The 19043-nt window shown below is 42.3% G+C and overlaps 1 protein-coding gene across 9 annotated transcripts in view; it reads right to left on the bottom strand.

Moving 5' to 3' along the window:
• Window positions 1-9581, bottom strand: part of LOC112263501 (muscarinic acetylcholine receptor M4) — a 156268-nt gene extending 146687 nt beyond the window's left edge. For 2 of the 9 annotated variants that reach the window (XM_024439866.2, XM_024439874.2), the window contains exons 1-3: window positions 7879-9011; window positions 7713-7771; window positions 7430-7613 (exon numbers count right to left, since the gene is read on the bottom strand). In XM_024439866.2, coding sequence (XP_024295634.1) covers window positions 7430-7613; window positions 7713-7771; window positions 7879-8010 — 375 coding nt within the window. In that variant the 5' untranslated portion in view covers window positions 8011-9011. Of the gene's footprint in view, window positions 1-7429; window positions 7614-7712; window positions 7772-7878; window positions 9013-9370 lie in introns of those variants that run through there. The other 7 variants (XM_024439867.2, XM_042330807.1, XM_024439863.2 and 4 more) reach the window with 6 other exon arrangements.
• Window positions 9582-19043: the final 9462 nt, after the last annotated feature.

Genomic DNA, 19043 nt, shown 5'->3' with positions numbered 1-19043 from the left:
AACGTTTTCTGTAAGTCTTGACAAGGTTTTCACACACTGTTGCTGGTATTTTGGCCCATTCCTCCATGCAGATCTCCTCTAGAGCAGTGATGTTGTGGGGCTGTTGCTGGGCAACACGGACTTTCAACTCCCTCCAAAGATTTTCTATGGGGTTGAGACCTGGAGACTGGCTAGGCCACTCCAGGACCTTGAAATGCTTCTTACAAAGCCACTCCTTCGTTGCCCGGGCGGTGTGTTTGGGATCATTGTCATGCTGAAAGACCCAGCCACGTTTCATCTTCAATGCCCTTGCTGATGGAAGGGTTTTCACTCAAAATCTCACGATACATGGCCCCATTCATTCTTTCCTTTACACGGATCAGTCGTCCTGGTCCCTTTGCAGAAAAACAGCCCCAAAGCATGATGTTTCCACCCCCATGCTTCACAGTAGGTATGGTGTTCTTTGGATGCAACTCAGCATTCTTTGTCCTCCAAACACAACGAGTTGAGTTTTTATCAAAAAGTTATATTTTGGTTTCATCTGACATTCTCCCAATCTTCTTCTGGATCATCCAAATGCGCTCTAGCAAACTTCAGACGGGCCTGGACATGTACTGGCTTAAGCAGGGGGACACGTCTGGCACTGCAGGATTTGAGTCCCTGGCGGCGTAGTGTGTAACTGATGGTAGGCTTTGTTACTTTGGTCCCAGCTCTCTGCAGGTCATTCACTAGGTCCCCCCGTGTGGTTCTGGGATTTTGCTCACCGTTCTTGTGATCATTTTGACCCCACGGGGTGAGATCTTGCGTGGAGCCCCAGATCGAGGGAGATTATCAGTGGTCTTGTATGTCTTCCATTTCCTAATAATTGCTCCCACAGTTGATTTCTTCAAACCAAGCTGCTTACCTATTGCAGATTCAGTCTTCCCAGCCTGGTGCAGGTCTACAATTTTGTTTCTGGTGTCCTTTGACAGCTCTTTGGTCTTGGCCATAGTGGAGTTTGCAGTGTGACTGTTTGAGGTTGTGGACAGGTGTCTTTTATACTGATAACAAGTTCAAACAGGTGCCATTAATACAGGTAACGAGTGGAGGACAGAGGAGCCTCTTAAAGAAGAAGTTACAGGTCTGTGAGAGCCAGAAATCTTGCTTGTTTGTAGATGGCCAAATACTTATTTTCCACCATAATTTGCAAATAAATTCATTAAAAATCCTACAATGTGATTTTCTGGATTCTTTTCCCTCATTTTGTCTGTCATAGTTGAAGTGTACCTATGATGGAAATTACTTTTTAAGTGGGAGAACTTGCACAATTGGTGGCTGACTAAATACTTTTTTGCCCCACTGTATATGCATATTATTATTAGTATTGGATAGAAAACACTCTTAAGTTTCTAAAACTGTTTGAATGATGTCTGTGAGTATAACATAACTCATATGGCAGGGGAAAGCCTGAGAAAAATCCAACCAGGAAGTGGGAAATCTGAGGTTTGTAGTTTTTCAAAGCTTGGCCTACCGAATACACAGTGTCTATGGGGTCAAGTTGCACTTCCTAAGGCTTCCACTAGATGTCAACCGTCTTTAGAAACTTGTTTCAGGCTTCTGCTATAAAGGAGGGGGAAATGGGGGCTGAATGAGTCATGGGTCTGGCAGAGTGTCTCAGGCTCATGACGCGCGGTCCCGACAGAGTTAGCTCTCGTTCCAGTGCTTTCTACAGACAATGGAATTCTCCGGTTGGAATATTATTGAAGTGTTATGTTAATGTGTGAAAGTTACATATTTCTAAAAAATATTTTTGCATTTTGTGCGCTGCCTTTTCAGCGGAATGTTGTCGAGGGGTTCCGCTAGCGGAACGCCTGCCCTAGAAAATTAAGCTTCTCTAGTGTCCGTGAGTTCACCACGATTTGTAGTCAAACCAAAGAGTCCAGATCAATGGAACAGAGCTGTCAACAAACAAGGTAGGCAAGTTCCTATACCCGTTTCCACTCATTTTGACATCTAGGGGAGATGAAAATCGTAGGCTGAACATTATATGATATGGACCGGGAGAGCCTGAGTTTAATTCGGTAGGCCCATTGTGTAACGACTGGTCGTAGCTTTATGGTAGATGGTAAGTCCCGGAACGTCAACTCGTACAGGCTGGTACCTGTAGGGTAAGTCCTAGGGGGTAAATCCCTAGTAGGTTGGTTCCTGCTAGTACTATAAAGTAAATGGTAAACTCCTAATAGGTTGGTTCGTGCTAGTACTATAAAGTAAATGTAAATTCCTAGTAGGTTAATCTCCAGCAGGCTTGTACCTCTAGCGCAGAGTGTGTGTGTGAAAAAGAGGTTAGTTTTATGCCCTGTTGGGGTGGTGAACCATGGCAGATTATGTGGAAATAGGAAGACAAGTGTGAATAATTTTGGTGATGTCTGTTATCAATAATAAGGATATTGGAGGCAATACGGGAAAAAGCCATTAAGTCATCCGTATTCTCCAGTAATACATTTGCAGACGCTATGGTATCATTCTAATACAAGGTATTAAGTGCTGTGACCAATGAACTATTATCCGGGGAAGTGTGTAGCTCTACCTTGGAAAATAGTTAATAGAAAGTGTGTATTATAGACTGGAGTGAAAAAAATCCAAAACACACTGAACACCGTCAGGAGAGGTTAGGGAATAATAACTATTGATAAACGGACCGGATTCTCCCTATAATGTGGAGCCAGAGGATTTTAATAAAGCCATGGAGGCGCTGAAAGAAGAGCACAAGCATTCTACCAATTCGGCTCAAATATGGGAAGAATTTGGGCAACATTTCCCTGCTAACAGAGAATTCAAATCAAATAAAGAATTCAGGGAGGCAATTATGACTTGGCACAATGACATAAAACCAGAATCAAAAGCTCAATATATCAGCGTGTTGATGTCAGCATTCTATCAACAAAAAATGGACCACGATAAACCCGTAATGAGTACAAGTATGCTGCCACAGAAAGACTGGGAACGGGAGTGTATTGACAAAATTTGCACTTCTGCTTTGATGGCAGATTTGAATACTGTGGTCAAAACGATAATTGCGGGGGCAGTGGATATAATTCAAGAGGATGTTTTGAGAGTGGAATATGACTCGACTCACGTCGCGGATGTGCGAGGGGTTAATAGGGCCATAGGGCAAATCATTAACTATAGTTTCAGTGGCCAAGGTAAGGCAAAGAAATGTCGCAAAAAAACAAAGCGTACGGAGAAAGCTCCCTGTTTTAGACGTGGGACTATCGGACATTGGAAGAATGAGTGTAATGTGATACTGGAACATGCTGCATTCGAAGGAAATGCCATTATACAAGCGTTTGCATCTTTTTCAAAAGAGCAACAATAAATTGTCTTGAGATTAGCAGGAGAGGAAATGTCCCATATTGGTGAATAGCCTCGGTTCGATTGATAAGTGGTTCATAGAGATTACAGTTTCTACGTGAAGGAAGAGATCACGTCTGACCTAACTATTTAGTAAAGGCTAGGGATGAAATAACACAGAGTCCTTACGATGAGAAATTGGCTAAATTTGCCACAGGAAAATGTATTTTGGGTTGAAGAATCTAGGCAAAATGCCAGGGGAATGGATTCTAAAGGTAACACATTTAAATTATATGGCCAAACACTCCTTGCAAACTCAGAAAGCCTTGGGGGAGGGGGGTTTATCTCATGAGACATTTTATGTGGTTTTAGTTTGAAATTGATGTACGTTTTATGTTGTCTTATTCTGAAATAGGTTTCTAGAATATACAAAAGGGTGGAGGGGTAACAAGGAATTAGCAAAGGAGTTATTAAACCTAAAACTAACCTTAATTTTTTTTAGGTAGTTCATGAACATTGTAGTGGATTGAAACAAACATTTAATGGGTTCTGAAGGACAGGGAATGTAAAGGGAGAGGAAATATGTGAATGGTGTCGAATGCTCTGTATCCTGACTTTCTGGGGAGACCTGATCAATCTCACTAGAAATGATCGGAATAGCATTTCATTATAAAATTATTGACAAACACCACACCTGAAGTGAGGTCAAGCTGCATTTTATTTTACCTTTATTTTACTAGGCAAGTCAGTTAAGAACACATTCTTATTTTCAATTACTTGTCAGCTCGGGGATTCGAACTTGCAACCTTTCGGTTACTAGTCCAACGCTCTAACCACTAGGCTACCCTGCCGCCCCAGGCATAACGGGTGAGCTTGAAGACATGACAGAGGAAGTGGAGCGAAAGCGAGAGACTAGATTCCACTGTAAGACATGCAGATGGGTTGGGTCTGGGAGCTACTTTAAACATCATAGTTGAGTTGGGGTTAGCTGCTTTATTGGTTAATGCATCATATGAAAGAGGTTAGATATTGGGGTAATTGTACTCTAAACAACATGTTGAAGTCATTGATGTGAAAGCATATACAGTGCTGAGTTACCTTAAGAGGATGTAGGGGTGTGGCAATGGAGGAGATGGGGAACAAAGTGAAAATGATATGACTTGGGAACACCTCTCGGAACCTGGGGCCGAAAGGGGAAGACTGGGCAAAAGCATGAGGAGGCTTTTTAGGGCTTTCATCTTTGTGGAACCCAGCAGAAAAGTATCCTGGATGCATAGAGTCAGGTGAAGAGAGAGTGGAAATTGTCATGGTCTCAGACTTTGGTTTTCATGCATATATAATTATGCATAGCTTATCACATTATTAACTTCTTGAGTGTAGGGGGCAGGAGTTTCATTTTTTGGCTAAAAAAAACGTACCCATTTGAAACTGCCTATTTCTCAGGCCCAGAAACTAGAATATGCATATAATTGTCAGATTAGGATTAGGATAGAAAAAAAGTTTCCAAAACTGTCAAAATATTGTCTGTGAGTATAACATAACTGATATTGCAGGCGAAAACCTGAGGAAAATCAAACCAGGAAGTGGCTTCTATTTTGAAAGCTCCATGTTCCATAGCCTGCCTTCGCTCCATTTAAAGGGATATGAACCAGATTCCTTTTCCTATCGCTTCCTCAAGTTGTCAACAGTCTTTAGACATAGTTTCAGGCTTTTATTTTGAAAAATTTGCGAGAAAGACAACATCGCGTCAGTGGATAGCTGGGTGTTCGCATGAGTTTTGCTTGTGCAACAGAGTGGGGCAGCCATTGTCTCTCCCTCTCCTATTGAAAAAGCGACAGTCCCGGTTGATATATTACTGATTATATATTTTAAAAACAACCTGAGGATTGATTATTTAAAAAAGTTTGACATGTTTCTGTGGACATTACGGATACTATTTGGAATGTTCGTCTGCGATGTCGTGACCGCTCGCGCCTGTGGATTTTGGATATAAAAATTATCTTTATGGAACAAAAGGAGCATTTGTGTAACTGGGAGTCTCGTGAGTGAAAACATCCGAACATCAAAGGTAAGTGATTTAATCTATTACTTTTCTGACTTTCATGACCAATCTACTTGGCTGCTAGGTGTTTGTAATATTTTGTCTACTGAGAGAGATGTTCTTACATAAACGCTTGTCATGCTTTAGCTGAAAAGCTGTGTTGAAATCTGACACGCCAGGTGGATTAACAAGCTAAGCTGTGTTTTGCTATATTGCACTTGTGATTTCATGAAAATTAAATATGTTTAGTAATTTAATTTGAACTTGGCGCGCTGCAATTCTGCGGGTGTTGATGAAAATGATCCCGCTAACGGGATGGGTGCGTCAAGAAGTTAATACTGTTATGGTTGGTGTCTTTTTTGTTGCTTTCCAAGTCTTATGCTGTCACTCTCTTAGGAACCAGAAGGAGAGAGTGGAGAAACAAAAAGCGCTCCAGCTGACATGGAACAAGACAGCAGATTCAGCTAGAATGTCATTTTGTTGTGTGATGAGAGATGGAAATAAAATTGTGTATGGTGTGTCTCTAAGTTTGTAAACCTCACGGTGAATGTTTTGTTATCATTGTTTGTTCATTTTATTAACATTTGTATTTATTTTTTATTCATTAATTATTATCATTGTCCATTTGAAAGTAATTTCCAAGTTGACATAAATTGAACACTAGGAAGCTATTGTTCAATAGGAGGGACTGTTGGGGGGGTGTTGTATCATTTGATTTACACAACATGCCTACCACTTTGAAGACAAAATATTTTTTCTTGTGAAACAAACAAGGAATAACACAAAAAAACTGTAAACTTGAGCGTGCATAATTATAATTATTATATAGGTCATCTGAATCAGGGTTAGTTTGGAAGCTGGAGTGAATGAGGAGCGAATACAATAGAGGAAACCAAGTCTAGATTTAACATTTAGCTAACATTAGACAGCTAATCCAGAGATTCTTACCTTTGCCTCGATTCGGCAGTCTAGACCAGATCATCATGGCATTTGTGGTTCTGTATAATAGCCACATTAGCAGCTAATAGCATTATATTTTGGGGGATAAATACAGGCAAAGTCACTTTGTCCTAGAGAGATTTACACGGTTATCAAAACGTCACGCCAGTGTTTGCCTACACGAAACACATCCCTTAGTTTAAGTGTTTCTAAAATCCCCTATAGGAAAAATGAAATGGTGAAAAAACTATTGGAACCATTTCCCTGTTTGACCTCTAGGTTTTATGGGTATTATGACTCGTACTGTGGTACGCTACAAAGGGCTTTCACCATTTAAAAGTAGTCAACCAGGTGGGGATTCATATGAGTTGAGAGGAATCAGCCAATGATCAGAGCATTGGCTTCTTCTTCAAATTGGGTTACCTGGTTTGTAAATGGCTTTAAACTGTATCACTGCCATCTTGTGGCCACATTAAATTAATGACCAGATTTGGTTCAGGACTCCGGCACTGCAGGTGGGGGTAAAACACAAAGAAGAAAATTGACAACTTCAAAATGGAGATGGCCTCAGCAGTGCTGCCAGTGCTCTTACAGATGCCATAATGGGACAGATAAAAAGGGAGAATCTCAATTGGCTTTGCTCAACTCTCCTCTGTCCTGCTTTTGAAAAAGTTCAAAGGTAATCGAGGAGCAGAGGCGAGGAAACAAATGAGCTTCCATGAAATGAGACTCCGCTCCATAAGGCAAATTACATTTACAAGGGTGGAATCCCAAAATAAATATGTAAAGTGATTTTTTTTTTAAACATATATAGCCAGTTGTGCAAGACATTTTATAGATGAAATAAGTGCTGTATTCTTATTAAATGTGTGCATGCTTTTCTCCTTCGGGAAAACAGCTGATTTAAAGGGGGTGTGGCGGATTTTAAAACACTTCAGCGCTAGCCACTGAGTGGAATACTCTTGTGCATCAAGGAAGTGAGCATGTGTCCTCCGTTCACCTACTAATTAACTGACACCGTCCTCAACCACTTCGGTTTCCAGGTCAGAGAGGAGAGGACGGAGTCATCATCTAATTAAGTCTATGTTTGCACATGTCGTCCCTGGCGTTCCTTTGCATAAGAAGATGACAGCCACTCACATGCAGGTCCCAGATGCGAACCTCTCCATCCAGACATCCCGAAGCCACCAAACCAGGGATGGTAGGGTGAAAGGTCAGACACCAAGGAGTGCGGCGATGGCCAACCAGAGAGTGAACACACTTCCCTGTCTTAACCACTGTGACATAAATGTTGTGGTTGACATGTGTGGAGGCCATTAAGGTCCTATATGAAAGGAAAACGTTAACAGTTACCATACAATCTTCCAGTCTTGGTGTCTTTCTACCTCCTCCAAGCATTTTTTTTATAGGATGTCATTCTGACCTGTCCGGGCTAAAAGCCAACAGGAAGGTAGAACGAGGGCTGTCCGGCAACTCCACTTTCTGTGGAAAATAAAATAAAAAGAGCACATAAAAAGTCACCACTCATCTCAGTTAAACTTGATACATTGCACGATTTCCATCCATTCCTCAGGAAGGATGCTCCTTACCTGACTCTGCCATTTCATCCTCCGGGTCTTCTCCTCAACAAGCTGCTGCAGGAGGCGCTGGGAGCCAAGGCCGCGGGCACCACGCTCCCGGGCAGATAAGATCCGCACTGAATTCTTTGGGTAGACAGTCATCTCGAAGATCAGACCTTCCTCCCTCTCCTTCACACTGGTGTATGTTGGTCTCAGTCACCAAAGGGTCTTCGCAAAGGCCATATGAAAGTGTGTGTGGCCAGCTTGTAGTCTAAAGGGGCATCTAGCTTGTAGTCTACACCTTTACCTTATGAAATCCAACTATTGATGACAGAACCATGTTTGTAGCTAACTAGCTAAAAAAATTTTTTTTACTTATTAGTTACCTAATCACTGCAGTTGTCATTTGTTAACAGCCATGAGGAGCTGATGACAATGTTGCCATTGGTGGCATGAATCATTTAAATCTGTTCGTTTTACAGAATTAAAACATAACGTTAATGACCAAACAACTGGTGGTGTGGGTTCTGGCAGTTAAACTGAAACACAGAGAAACGAAAACAGGCTGTCATGAAACTTCAAAATCGAGTTAACTACCCGTCTCCTAGCTCCAGATTGTAAAACCAGATAATGTGATTTAACCCAACAAATGTGGTTCATTATACTGGTGGAGGACAAAGATAGTATCGCCAATAGCAGGTTAAAGTTGTCAGTTGAAAACTCTCTTGACGACGTTTTGTACAGCCATGCCTGTAACTACCAGTAATATTTGGTTAAATCACATTATATTGTGTTACAATCTATAGCTATCCGTCTCCCAAAAAACTAACAAGCCAGCGTTTGTCCAACTCAAGTGTTGACAACCAACCCAAACAAGGCATTTGGCCAAACTAGCTAACGTTAGCGATATACTCGACTACGTCCCTACTTTTTCCCCACTGCTACGGTTGGATGTTCTTGACGACTTGACTAGTTACATATATTAGACTTTTACCAGCGTCTGAAACGGTCTCGTATATTTATGTTTCATTTTCTCCGGTGTTTTCATATTGTGTTGACCGACTGTGGTTAGCAAACTAGCAGTGTAGCTAGGCTAGCTATTGGTCTATGTTCTCCAAAACATTAGTCAGATCAGACCTGGCTCAGCACATCAGGCATTACTAGCTGAACACAGGAACCGAGGTGGGCGTCAAACAGGGAGCTTTTTTGTTTTCAGTGCAATAAATAGCTAGCTTACAAAGGGGTCAATTTTGCTTTAAAGTAAGCAATGTATTGTTCATCTACATTTATCGCTATTTCTAAATGTTTTACAGAAAACATAGAAGTTCATGATTATACAACGTAGCGTTTTCCAAACTGGGTCTGGGCCATAGGATCCTGGTCCTCAATCCAAACAGTACACACAGATTTGTAAAAAGGGACCTGGATGGCACAATAAAGTCGGACTTATTTCCATTCTGGTCCCTATTTTTTTACATAAATACATACAATTATATAGATGGAGACGAAAAAAATGCTCTACCTCAAGGAGTTTACGTACAATTCTTACAAGCTTGTTTGGCTGGTAGCTTGTTCTTTAGATGTTCGGGTCTGCTGGTGAACCAGGCATGTTCAAAGTGACACTGGACTGGCGCACTAGCTAGGTTTCCATCCAATTGGCGACAGATTTGAATTCGAATATTGTATAATCTTCATAAAACAATATGCCATTTCAGAGTTCTCTTTAGGAAATTTAAGCACCTGACAACATGAAAGGGAATATTTGAATAATGAGCCACAATTACGTCTCGTTAAAAACAGCCTATAACAAATTATAAAAACACTATTCCTTGTGTTTCGATGTGTAGCATATGCAAAACTTTATAGCCTATTTGTTCATGTGTTTAAGGCTACTTTCCTAAAACAATTATTGTCTGCCTCACCATTCAGCTGTCACGAGTTTTGAGCACTACATGTAATCAGGGCATTGCATGCATAGGCCTATAGGCATAGGTGTCTACTGAATGATATTAACATAAAAATAAATATTGGCTATATAAAGGAAGAGAAGCTTAGCCCAGATAGAAATATGCAGGTGGCATCCTCCAACACTGACATGCATTTTTGAAATGTCAGATGGCTAATGTGTCTGCTATACAGGTGTATAGGAGGCTAATTAGTTCATTTCCGATCATAATATGTTGTATAAAGATAAGCAATGTATTGGAAGATTATAGGAGTAACTCTGGTAGGCCTTAAAGTCTTACTCATCTCAAATCAAACTTTATTTGTCACATGCCCCCCCGAATACAACAAGTGTAGACCTTACTGTGAAATGCTTACTTACAAGCCCTTAACCAACAGTGCAGTTCAAGAAGAGTAAAGAAAATATTTAACAAATAAACAAAAGTAAAAAATAATAAAAAGTAACACAATAACATAACAATAATGAGGCTATATACAGGGGTACCGGTATCGAGTCAGTGTGCTGGGGTACAGGTTAGAGGTCATTTGTACATGTAGGTAGGGGTGAAGTGACTATGCATAGATAATAAACAGCAAGTAGCAGCAGTGTACAAAACAAATGGAGGGGGGTGGGTCAATGCAGGGGCACCGCCAGGGATTTTGGGCCCCACCACAACAGGCCACACCAACCCTGCGCAATTGCTGTAACCACACACCTCCAGAACCCAATCGACCCATTCAAAGCTTTAAATAACTCTACCTTTGCAGGCTTGCAACTCTCTTGTAGTCCAATATTTACTGTATGATATTTACTGACAGTGAGCTGTGAAAATATAACACTGTGCATACATGCATGCAACATTCTGCATACAGTGGAATTCACTATTTGATGCAAGACTGATACCTTCTATAAGAAATGTGCTAAAGGCCATCTTTAACAGTCTAAATGTAATTTTAATGGTAAAACTCTTGAATGGAAAATTCTCTTAACATTAATGAATAACTTAAAACAAATAACTTAAATATACATTAACCTCTTCAATTAAAATACATTAACAAGATGGCGTAGCAGCCACTCACTGGACTCCTATGATCACTTGGCATGCCTCTCCCTAACGTCAATATGCCTTGTCCATTACTGTTTTGGTTAGTAATTATTGACTTATTTCACTGTAGAGCCTCTAGCCCTGCTCAATACGCCTTAGTTAACACTTTAGTTCCACCTCCCACACATGTGGTGACATCACCTGATTTAAATGATATTGATATTTCTAGAGACAATATCTCTTTCATCGTCACTCTATGCACAGGTTTACCCCCACTGTATTCACATCCTACCATACCTTTGTCTGTACATTATGCCTTGAATCTATTGTACCGTGGCCAGAAATCTGCTCCTTTTACTCTCTGTTCTGAACGTACGAGACAGACAGTTCTTTTAGCCTTTAGCCATACCCTTATCCTACTCCTCCTCTGTTCCTCTGGTGATGTGGAGGTTAATCCAGGCCCTGCAGTGCCTAGCTCCACTCCCATTCCCCAGGCACTCCCATTTGTTGACTTCTGTAACAGTAAAAGCCTTGGTTTCATGCATGTTAACATTAGAAGCCTCCTCCCTAAGTGTGTTCTATTCACTGCCCTAGCACACTCTGCCAACTTGGATGTCCTCGCCGTGTCTGAATCCTGGCTTAGGAAGACCACCAAAAACCCTGAAATTTCCATCTCTAACTATAACATTTTCCGACAAGATAGAACCGCCAAAGGGGGCAGAGTTGCAATCTACTGTAGGGATAGCCTGCAGAGTTCTGTTCTTACTATCCAGGTCTGTGCCCAAACAATTCGAGCTTCCACTTTTAAAAATCCACCTCTCAAGAAACATTGCCGCTGGCTATAGACCACCTTCTGCCCTCAACTGTGCCTTGGACACCATATGCCGAATTGATTGCCACCCCATCTATCTTCAGAGCTCGTGCTGTTAGGTGATCTAAATTGGGACATGCTCAACACCCCGGCCATCCTACAATCTAAGCTTGATACTCTCAATCTCACACAAATTATCAATGAACCCACCAGGTGCAACCCCAAATCCGTAAACACCGGTACCCTCATAGATATCATCCTAACCAACCTGCACCCTCCAAATACACCTCTGCTGTTTTCAACCAGGATCTCAGCGATCGCTGCCTCATTGCCTGCGTCCGTAATGGTTCTGCAGTCAAGCGACCGCCCCTCATCACTGTCAAACGCTCCCTAAAACACAGCGAGCAGGCCTTTCTAATCGACCAGGCCCCGGTATCCTGGAATGATATTGACCTCATTCCGTCAGTAGAGGATGCCTGGTTATTCTTTAAAAGTGCGTTCCTCCCCATCTTAAATAAGCATGCCCCATTCAAAACAATTAGAACCAGGAACATATATACAGTGGGGCAAAAAAGTATTTAGTCAGCCACCAATTGTGCAAGTTCTCCCACTTAAAAATATGAGAGAGGCCTGTAGTTTTCATCATAGGTACACTTCAACTATGACAGACAAAATGAGGGGGAAAAGAAAATCACATTGTAGGATTTTTTATGAATTTATTTGCAAATTATGGTGGAAAATTTGTATTTGGTCACCTACAAACAAGCAAGATTTCTGGCTCTCACAGACCTGCAACTTCTTCTTTAAGAGGCTCCTCTGTCCTCCACTCATTACTGGTATTAATGGCACCTGTTTGAACTTGTTATCAGTATAAAAGACACCTGTCCACAACCTCAAACAGTCACACTCCAAACTCCACTATGGCCAAGACCAAAGAGCTGTCAAAGGACACCAGAAACAAAATTGTAGACCTGCACCAGGCTGTGAAGACTGAATCTGCAATAGGTAAACAGCTTGGTTTGAAGAAATCAACTGTGGGAGCAATTATTAGGAAATGGAAGACATACAAGACCACTGATAATCTCCCTCGATCTGGGGCTGCACGCAAGATCTCACCGCGTGGGGTAAAAATTATCACAAGAACAGTGAGCAAAAATCCCAGAACCACACGGGGGGACCTAGTGAATGACCTGCAGAGAGCTGGGACCAAAGTAACAAAGCCTACCATTAGTAACACACTACGCCGCCAGGGACTCAAATCCTGCAGTGCAAGACGTGTCTCCCTGCTTAAGCCAGTACATGTCCAGGCCCATTTGAAGTTTGCTAGAGAGCATTTGGATGATCCAGAAGAAGATTGGGAGAATGTCATATGGTCAGAGGAAACCAAAATATAACTTTTTGGTAAAAACTCAACTCGTCGTGTTTGGAGGACAAAGAATGCTGAGTTGCATCCAAAGAACACCATACCTACTGTGAAGCATGGGGGTGGAAACATCATGCTTTGGGGCTGTTTTTCTGCAAAGGGACCAGGACAACTGATCCGTGTAAAGGAAAGAATGAATGGGGCCATGTATCGTGAGATTTTGAGTGAAAACCTCCTTCCATCAGCAAGGGCATTGAAGATGAAACGTGGCTGGGTCTTTCAACATGACAATGATCCCAAACACACCGCCCGGGCAACGAAGGAGTGGCTTCGTAAGAAGCATTTCAAGGTCCTGGAGAGGCCTAGCCAGTCTCCAGATCTCAACCCCATAGAAAATCTTTGGAGGGAGTTGAAAGTCTGTGTTGCCCAGCAACAGCCCCAAACATCACTGCTCTAGAGGAGATCTGCATGGAGGAATGGGCCAAAATACCAGAACAGTGTGTGAAAACCTTCTGAAGACTTACAGACAACTTTTGACCTCTGTCATTGCCAACAAAGGGTATATAACAAAGTATTGAGATAAACTTTTGTTATTGACCAAATACTTATTTTCCACCATAATTTGCAAATAAATTCATTAAAAATCCTACAATGTGATTTTCTGGAAGAAAAAAATCTAATTTTGTCCGTCATAGTTGAAGTGTACCTATGATGAAAATTATGTGGGAGATCTTGCACAATTGGTGGCTGACTAAATACTTTTTTGCCCCACTGTATATCCTACCCTGCCTTTATAAGGTCTTCGAAAGCCAAGTTAACAAACAGATCAAATCAAATCAAATTGTATTTGTCACATTCACATGGTTAGCAGATGTTAGTGCAAGTGTAGCGAAATGCTTGTGCTTCTAGTTCCGACAAGGCAGTAATAACCAACAAGTAATCTAGCTAACAATTCCAAAACTACTACCTTATAGACACAAGTGTAAGGGGATAAAGAATATGTACATAAGATATATGAATGAGTGATGGTACAGAGCGGCATAGGCAAGATACAGTAGATGGTATTGAGTGCAGTATATACATATGAGATGAGTATGTAAACAAAGTGGCATAGTTAAAGTGGCTAGTGATACATGTATTACATAAGGATGTAGTAGATGATATAGAGTACAGTATATACGTATACATATGAGATGAGTATGTAAACAAAGTGGCATAGTTAAAGTGGCTAGTGATACATGTATTACATAAGGATGCAGTCGATGATATAGAGTACAGTATATACGTATACATATGAGATGAATAATGTAGGGTATGAAAACATTATATTAGGTAGCATTGTTTAAAGTGGCTAGTGATATATTTTACATCATTTCCCATCAATTCCCATTATTAAAGTGGCTGGAGTTGAGTCAGTGTGTTGGCAGCAGCCACTGAATGTTAGTGGTGGCTGTTTAACAGTCTGATGGCCTTGAGATAGAAGCTGTTTTTCAGTCTCTCGGTCCCAGCTTTGATGCACCTGTACTGACCTCGCCTTCTGGATGATAGCGGGGTGAACAGGCAGTGGCTCGGGTGGTTGTTGTCCTTGATGATCTTTATGGCCTTCCTGTGACATCGGGTGGTGTAGGTGTCCTGGAGGGCAGGTAGTTTGCCCCCGGTGATGCGTTGTGCAGACCTCACTACCCTCTGGAGAGCCTTACGGTTGTGGGCGGAGCAGTTGCCGTACCAGGCGGTGATACAGCCCGACAGGATGCTCTCGATTGTGCATCTGTAGAAGTTTGTGAGTGCTTTTGGTGACAAGACGAATTTCTTCAGCCTCCTGAGGTTGAAGAGGCGCTGCTGCGCCTTCTTCACGATGCTGTCTGTGTGGGTGGACCAATTCAGTTTGTCTGTGATGTGTACGCCGAGGAACTTAAAACTTACGACCCTCTCCACTACTGTTCCATCGATGTGGATAGGGGGGTGTTCCCTCTGCTGTTTCCTGAAGTCCACAATCATCTCCTTAGTTTTGTTGACGTTGAGTGTGAGGTTATTTTCCTGACACCACACTCCGAGGGCCCTCACCTCCTCCCTGTAGGCCGTCTCGTCGTTGTTGGTAATCAAGCCTACCACTGTTGTGTCGTCCGCAAACTTGATGATTGATCACCGACCATTTCGAATCCCACCGTACCTTCTCCGCTATGCAATCTGGTTTCCGAGCTGGTCATGGGTGCACCTCAGCCACGCTTAAGGTCCTAAACGACATCATAACCGCCATCGATACGAGACAATACTGTGCAGCTGTATTCATCGACCTGTCCAAAGCTTCCAACTCTGTCAATCACCACATTCTTATCACAGACTCAACAGCCTTGGTTTTTCACAACTGCCTCGCCTGGTTCACCAATTACTTCTCTGACAGAGTTCAGTGTGTCAAATTGGAGGGCCTGTTGTCCGGACCTCTGGCAGTCTCTATGGGGGTGCCACAGGGTTCAAACCTCGGGCCGACTCTTTTCTCTGTATACATCAATGATGTCGCTCTTGCTGCTGGTGATTCTCTGATCCACCTCTAATTGCTCTTAAATGCAAGCAAAACTAAATGCATGCTCTCCAACCGATCGCTGCCCATACCTACCCACCCATCCAGCATCACTACTCTGGACGGTTCTGACTTAGAATATGTGGACAACTACAAATACCTAGGTGTCTGGTTAGACTGTAAACTCTCCTTCCAGGATCACATTAAGCATCTCCAATCCAAAATTAAATCTAGAATCGGCTTCCTATTTTGCAACAAAGCAGCCTTCACTCATGCTTCCCTCATGCTGACCAAAATTGACTATCCTACCGATCCTTGACTTCGGCGATGTAATTTAAAAAATATCCTCCAACACTCTACTCAGCAAATTGGATGCAGTCTATCACAGTGCCTTCCGTTTTGTCACCAAAGCCCCATATACTAACCCACCACTGCGACCTGTATGCTCTCATTTGCTGGCCCTCGCGTCATATTCGTTGCCAAACCCACTGGCTCCAGGTCATCTATAAGTCGTTGCTAGGTAATGCCCCGCCTTATCTCAGCTCACTGGCCACCATAGCAGCACCCACCCTGCAGCACGCGCTCCAGCAGGTATATCTCACTAGTCACCCCCAAAGCCAATTCCTCAATTTGGCCGTCTTTCCTTCCAGTTCTCTGCTGGCAATGACTGGAACAAACTGCACAAATCACTGAAGCTGGAGACTCATATCTCCCTCACTAACTTTAAGCACCAGCTGTCAGAGCAGCTCACAGATCACTGCACCTGTACATAGCCAATCTGTAAATAGCCCATCCAACTACCTCATCACCATATTGTTATTATTATTTATTTTTTTGCTCCTTTGCACCCCAGTACCGCTACTTGCACACTCATTTTGCACATCTATCACCCCAGTGTTTAATTTGCCATACTGTAATAATTACGCCGCTATGGCCTATTTATTGCCTCACCCCCCTTATCCTACCTCATTTGCACACACTGTATATAGACTTTCTCTATTGTATTGTTGACTGTATGTTTGTTTATTCCATGTGTAAGTCTGTGTTGTTGTTTGTGTCGCACTGCTTTGTTTTATCTTGGCCAGTAAATTAGAACATGTTCTCAACTAGCCTACCTGGTTAAATAAATAAATAAAAAATTAAATGTAAAAATGATATAACAAACAAAATAATACAATCCGCAGCAGATTTTTGGAACTAAGTATTCATACCAACTAGAAGATAAGCAGCTGTATAAGTGGAAATGGACAACAAAATGGAAATGGAAATGAAAAGGCCTGATGGTGGCGCTAGAGAAAAGGTCAAGGGGTCACCAAATCAACAGGTTTCTCACACTTGGGGTCTTGATTGTGCACAACAAATTTTATGGCAATCCAGCCATTACTTTGAGATATATCTTGTTCTCAGTCTCTTCTCAGTCTTTTTCTCAGCCTGTGGGCATCATGTCTGTACTGATCCAATATCCATAGCCATGCCATTTAACAGTTATCACTGGCCCTTGCTCAGACTTACTCACCAAGAGCCCAGAGCTGAGCCTTCTTGCAAGCAAAGTCACTGATCAGATTGTTTTTCAACATCCTCACTTTGTCTGTACCTTCTCTCATTTGCTGCATCCTCATAATCTGCACTGGTACTGCCGACACTGGGTTTCACCGATTCCTCCACTTCCAAACTCCTCCCTGACAAAACTGTATCACTGGAAAAGGGTCCTGGCTCTATAGAGTGTACATGACACATATGATAATATATCCTATAATATAATACCATTTGTAATAACATCATCACGAACATTTTAGTTACTAACATTTTGTTGACTTAAATTAAACTGAAAAAATTAACAAACAAAAAAACCTGAAAAAATTAAACAGCACCGAATTCTGCAGAATATTGACCCAAATTACCTGCAGTTGCGTATCACCATCACTAGATGTAAATGACCATATTTCAGTCTGCATCAAAGCCACGGAGACGTACCTTGGCCATGTGACTTCAAGGTTTTATTTTAACATTGGCTGTCACTTATACAGACTGAGTCACTCAATGCTTCAAACTGTCCAGCATCCAATACAGACTAAACAATAGGCTGTTTTTGTTTAATATAATGATCACCATGTGGAAAAATAATTACAGTGTTTAGAATTCTTGTCATTGAAAAGGATTTATTCATTTTTCTTTTTTTCATAATCATAAAAAAAGAAATTCCCACACTGGCCATTTGATTAATTGTTCAGCAGTCTTATGGCTTGGGGGTTGAAGCTGTTAAGGAGCCTTTTTGCCCTAGACTTGGTTATCCGGTACCGCTTGCCGTGCGGTAGCAGAGAAAACAGTCTATGACTTGGGTGACTGGAGTCTCTGACAATTTTATGGGCTTTCCTCTGACACTGCCTATTATATAGGTCCTGGATTGCAGGATGCTTGTCCCCAGTGATGTACTGGGCCGTACACACTATTCTCTGTAGCGCCTTACGGTCAGATGCAGAGCAGTTGCCATACCAGGCAGTGATGCAACCGGTCAGGATGCTCTCGACGGTGCAGCTGTAGAACTTTATGAGGATCTGGGGAGCCATGCCAAATCTTTTCAGTCTCCTGAGGGGGAATAGGTTTTGTTGTGCCCTCTTCACGGCTGTCCTGGTGTGTTTGGACCATAATTGATAGTTGGTGATGTGGACACCAAGGAACTTGAAACTCTCGACCCGCTCCACTACAGCCCCGTTGATGTTAATGGGGTCCTGTTTGGCCCACTTTTTCCTGTAGTTCATGATCAGCTCCTTTGTCTTGCTCACATTGGGGGAAAGATTGTTGTCCTGGCACCACACTGCCAGTTCTCTGACCACCTCCCTATAGGCTGTCTCATCGCTATCGGTGATCAGGCCTACCACTGTGTTGGAGTCTTGTTTGGCCACGCAGTCGTGGGTGAACAGTGAGTACAGGAGGGGACAAAGTACGCACCCCTGATGGGCCACCGTGTTGAGGATCAGAGTGGCAGACATGTTCTTGCCTATCCTTATCACTTGGGGGCAGCCCGTCAGGAAGTCCAGGATCCAGTTGCAGAGGGAGGTGTTTAGACCCATGGTACTTAGCTTAGTGATGAGCTTCGTGGGCACTATGGTGTTGAACGCTGAGCTGTAGTCAATGAACAGCATTCTCACATAGGTGTTATTTTTGTCCAGATGGGAAAGGACAGTGTGGAGTGCGATTGAGATTGCGTCATCTGTTGATCTGTTGGGGCAGTATGCGAATTGGAGTGGGTCTAGGGTATCCGGGAGGATGCTGTTGATGTGAGCCATTGACGCTTTGCTTGTTTGATGGTTTGTCTGAGGGCATAATGGGATTTCTTATAGGCGTCTGGATTAGTGTCCCGCTCCTTGAAAGTGGCAGCTCTAGCCTTTAGCTCGATGCGGATGTTTCCTGCAATCCATGGCTTCTGGTTGGGATATATACGTACGGTCACCGTTGTCGATGCGCTTATTGATGAAGCCGATTACTGAAGTGGTATACTCCTCAATGCCATTG

Source organism: Oncorhynchus tshawytscha, linkage group LG12 (genome assembly GCF_018296145.1).
Source record: "Oncorhynchus tshawytscha isolate Ot180627B linkage group LG12, Otsh_v2.0, whole genome shotgun sequence".
Taxonomy (NCBI): Eukaryota; Metazoa; Chordata; class Actinopteri; order Salmoniformes; family Salmonidae; genus Oncorhynchus; species Oncorhynchus tshawytscha.
The sequence above is the reverse complement of the archived record's forward strand: the minus strand, read 5'-3'. Positions and strand labels throughout refer to the sequence as shown.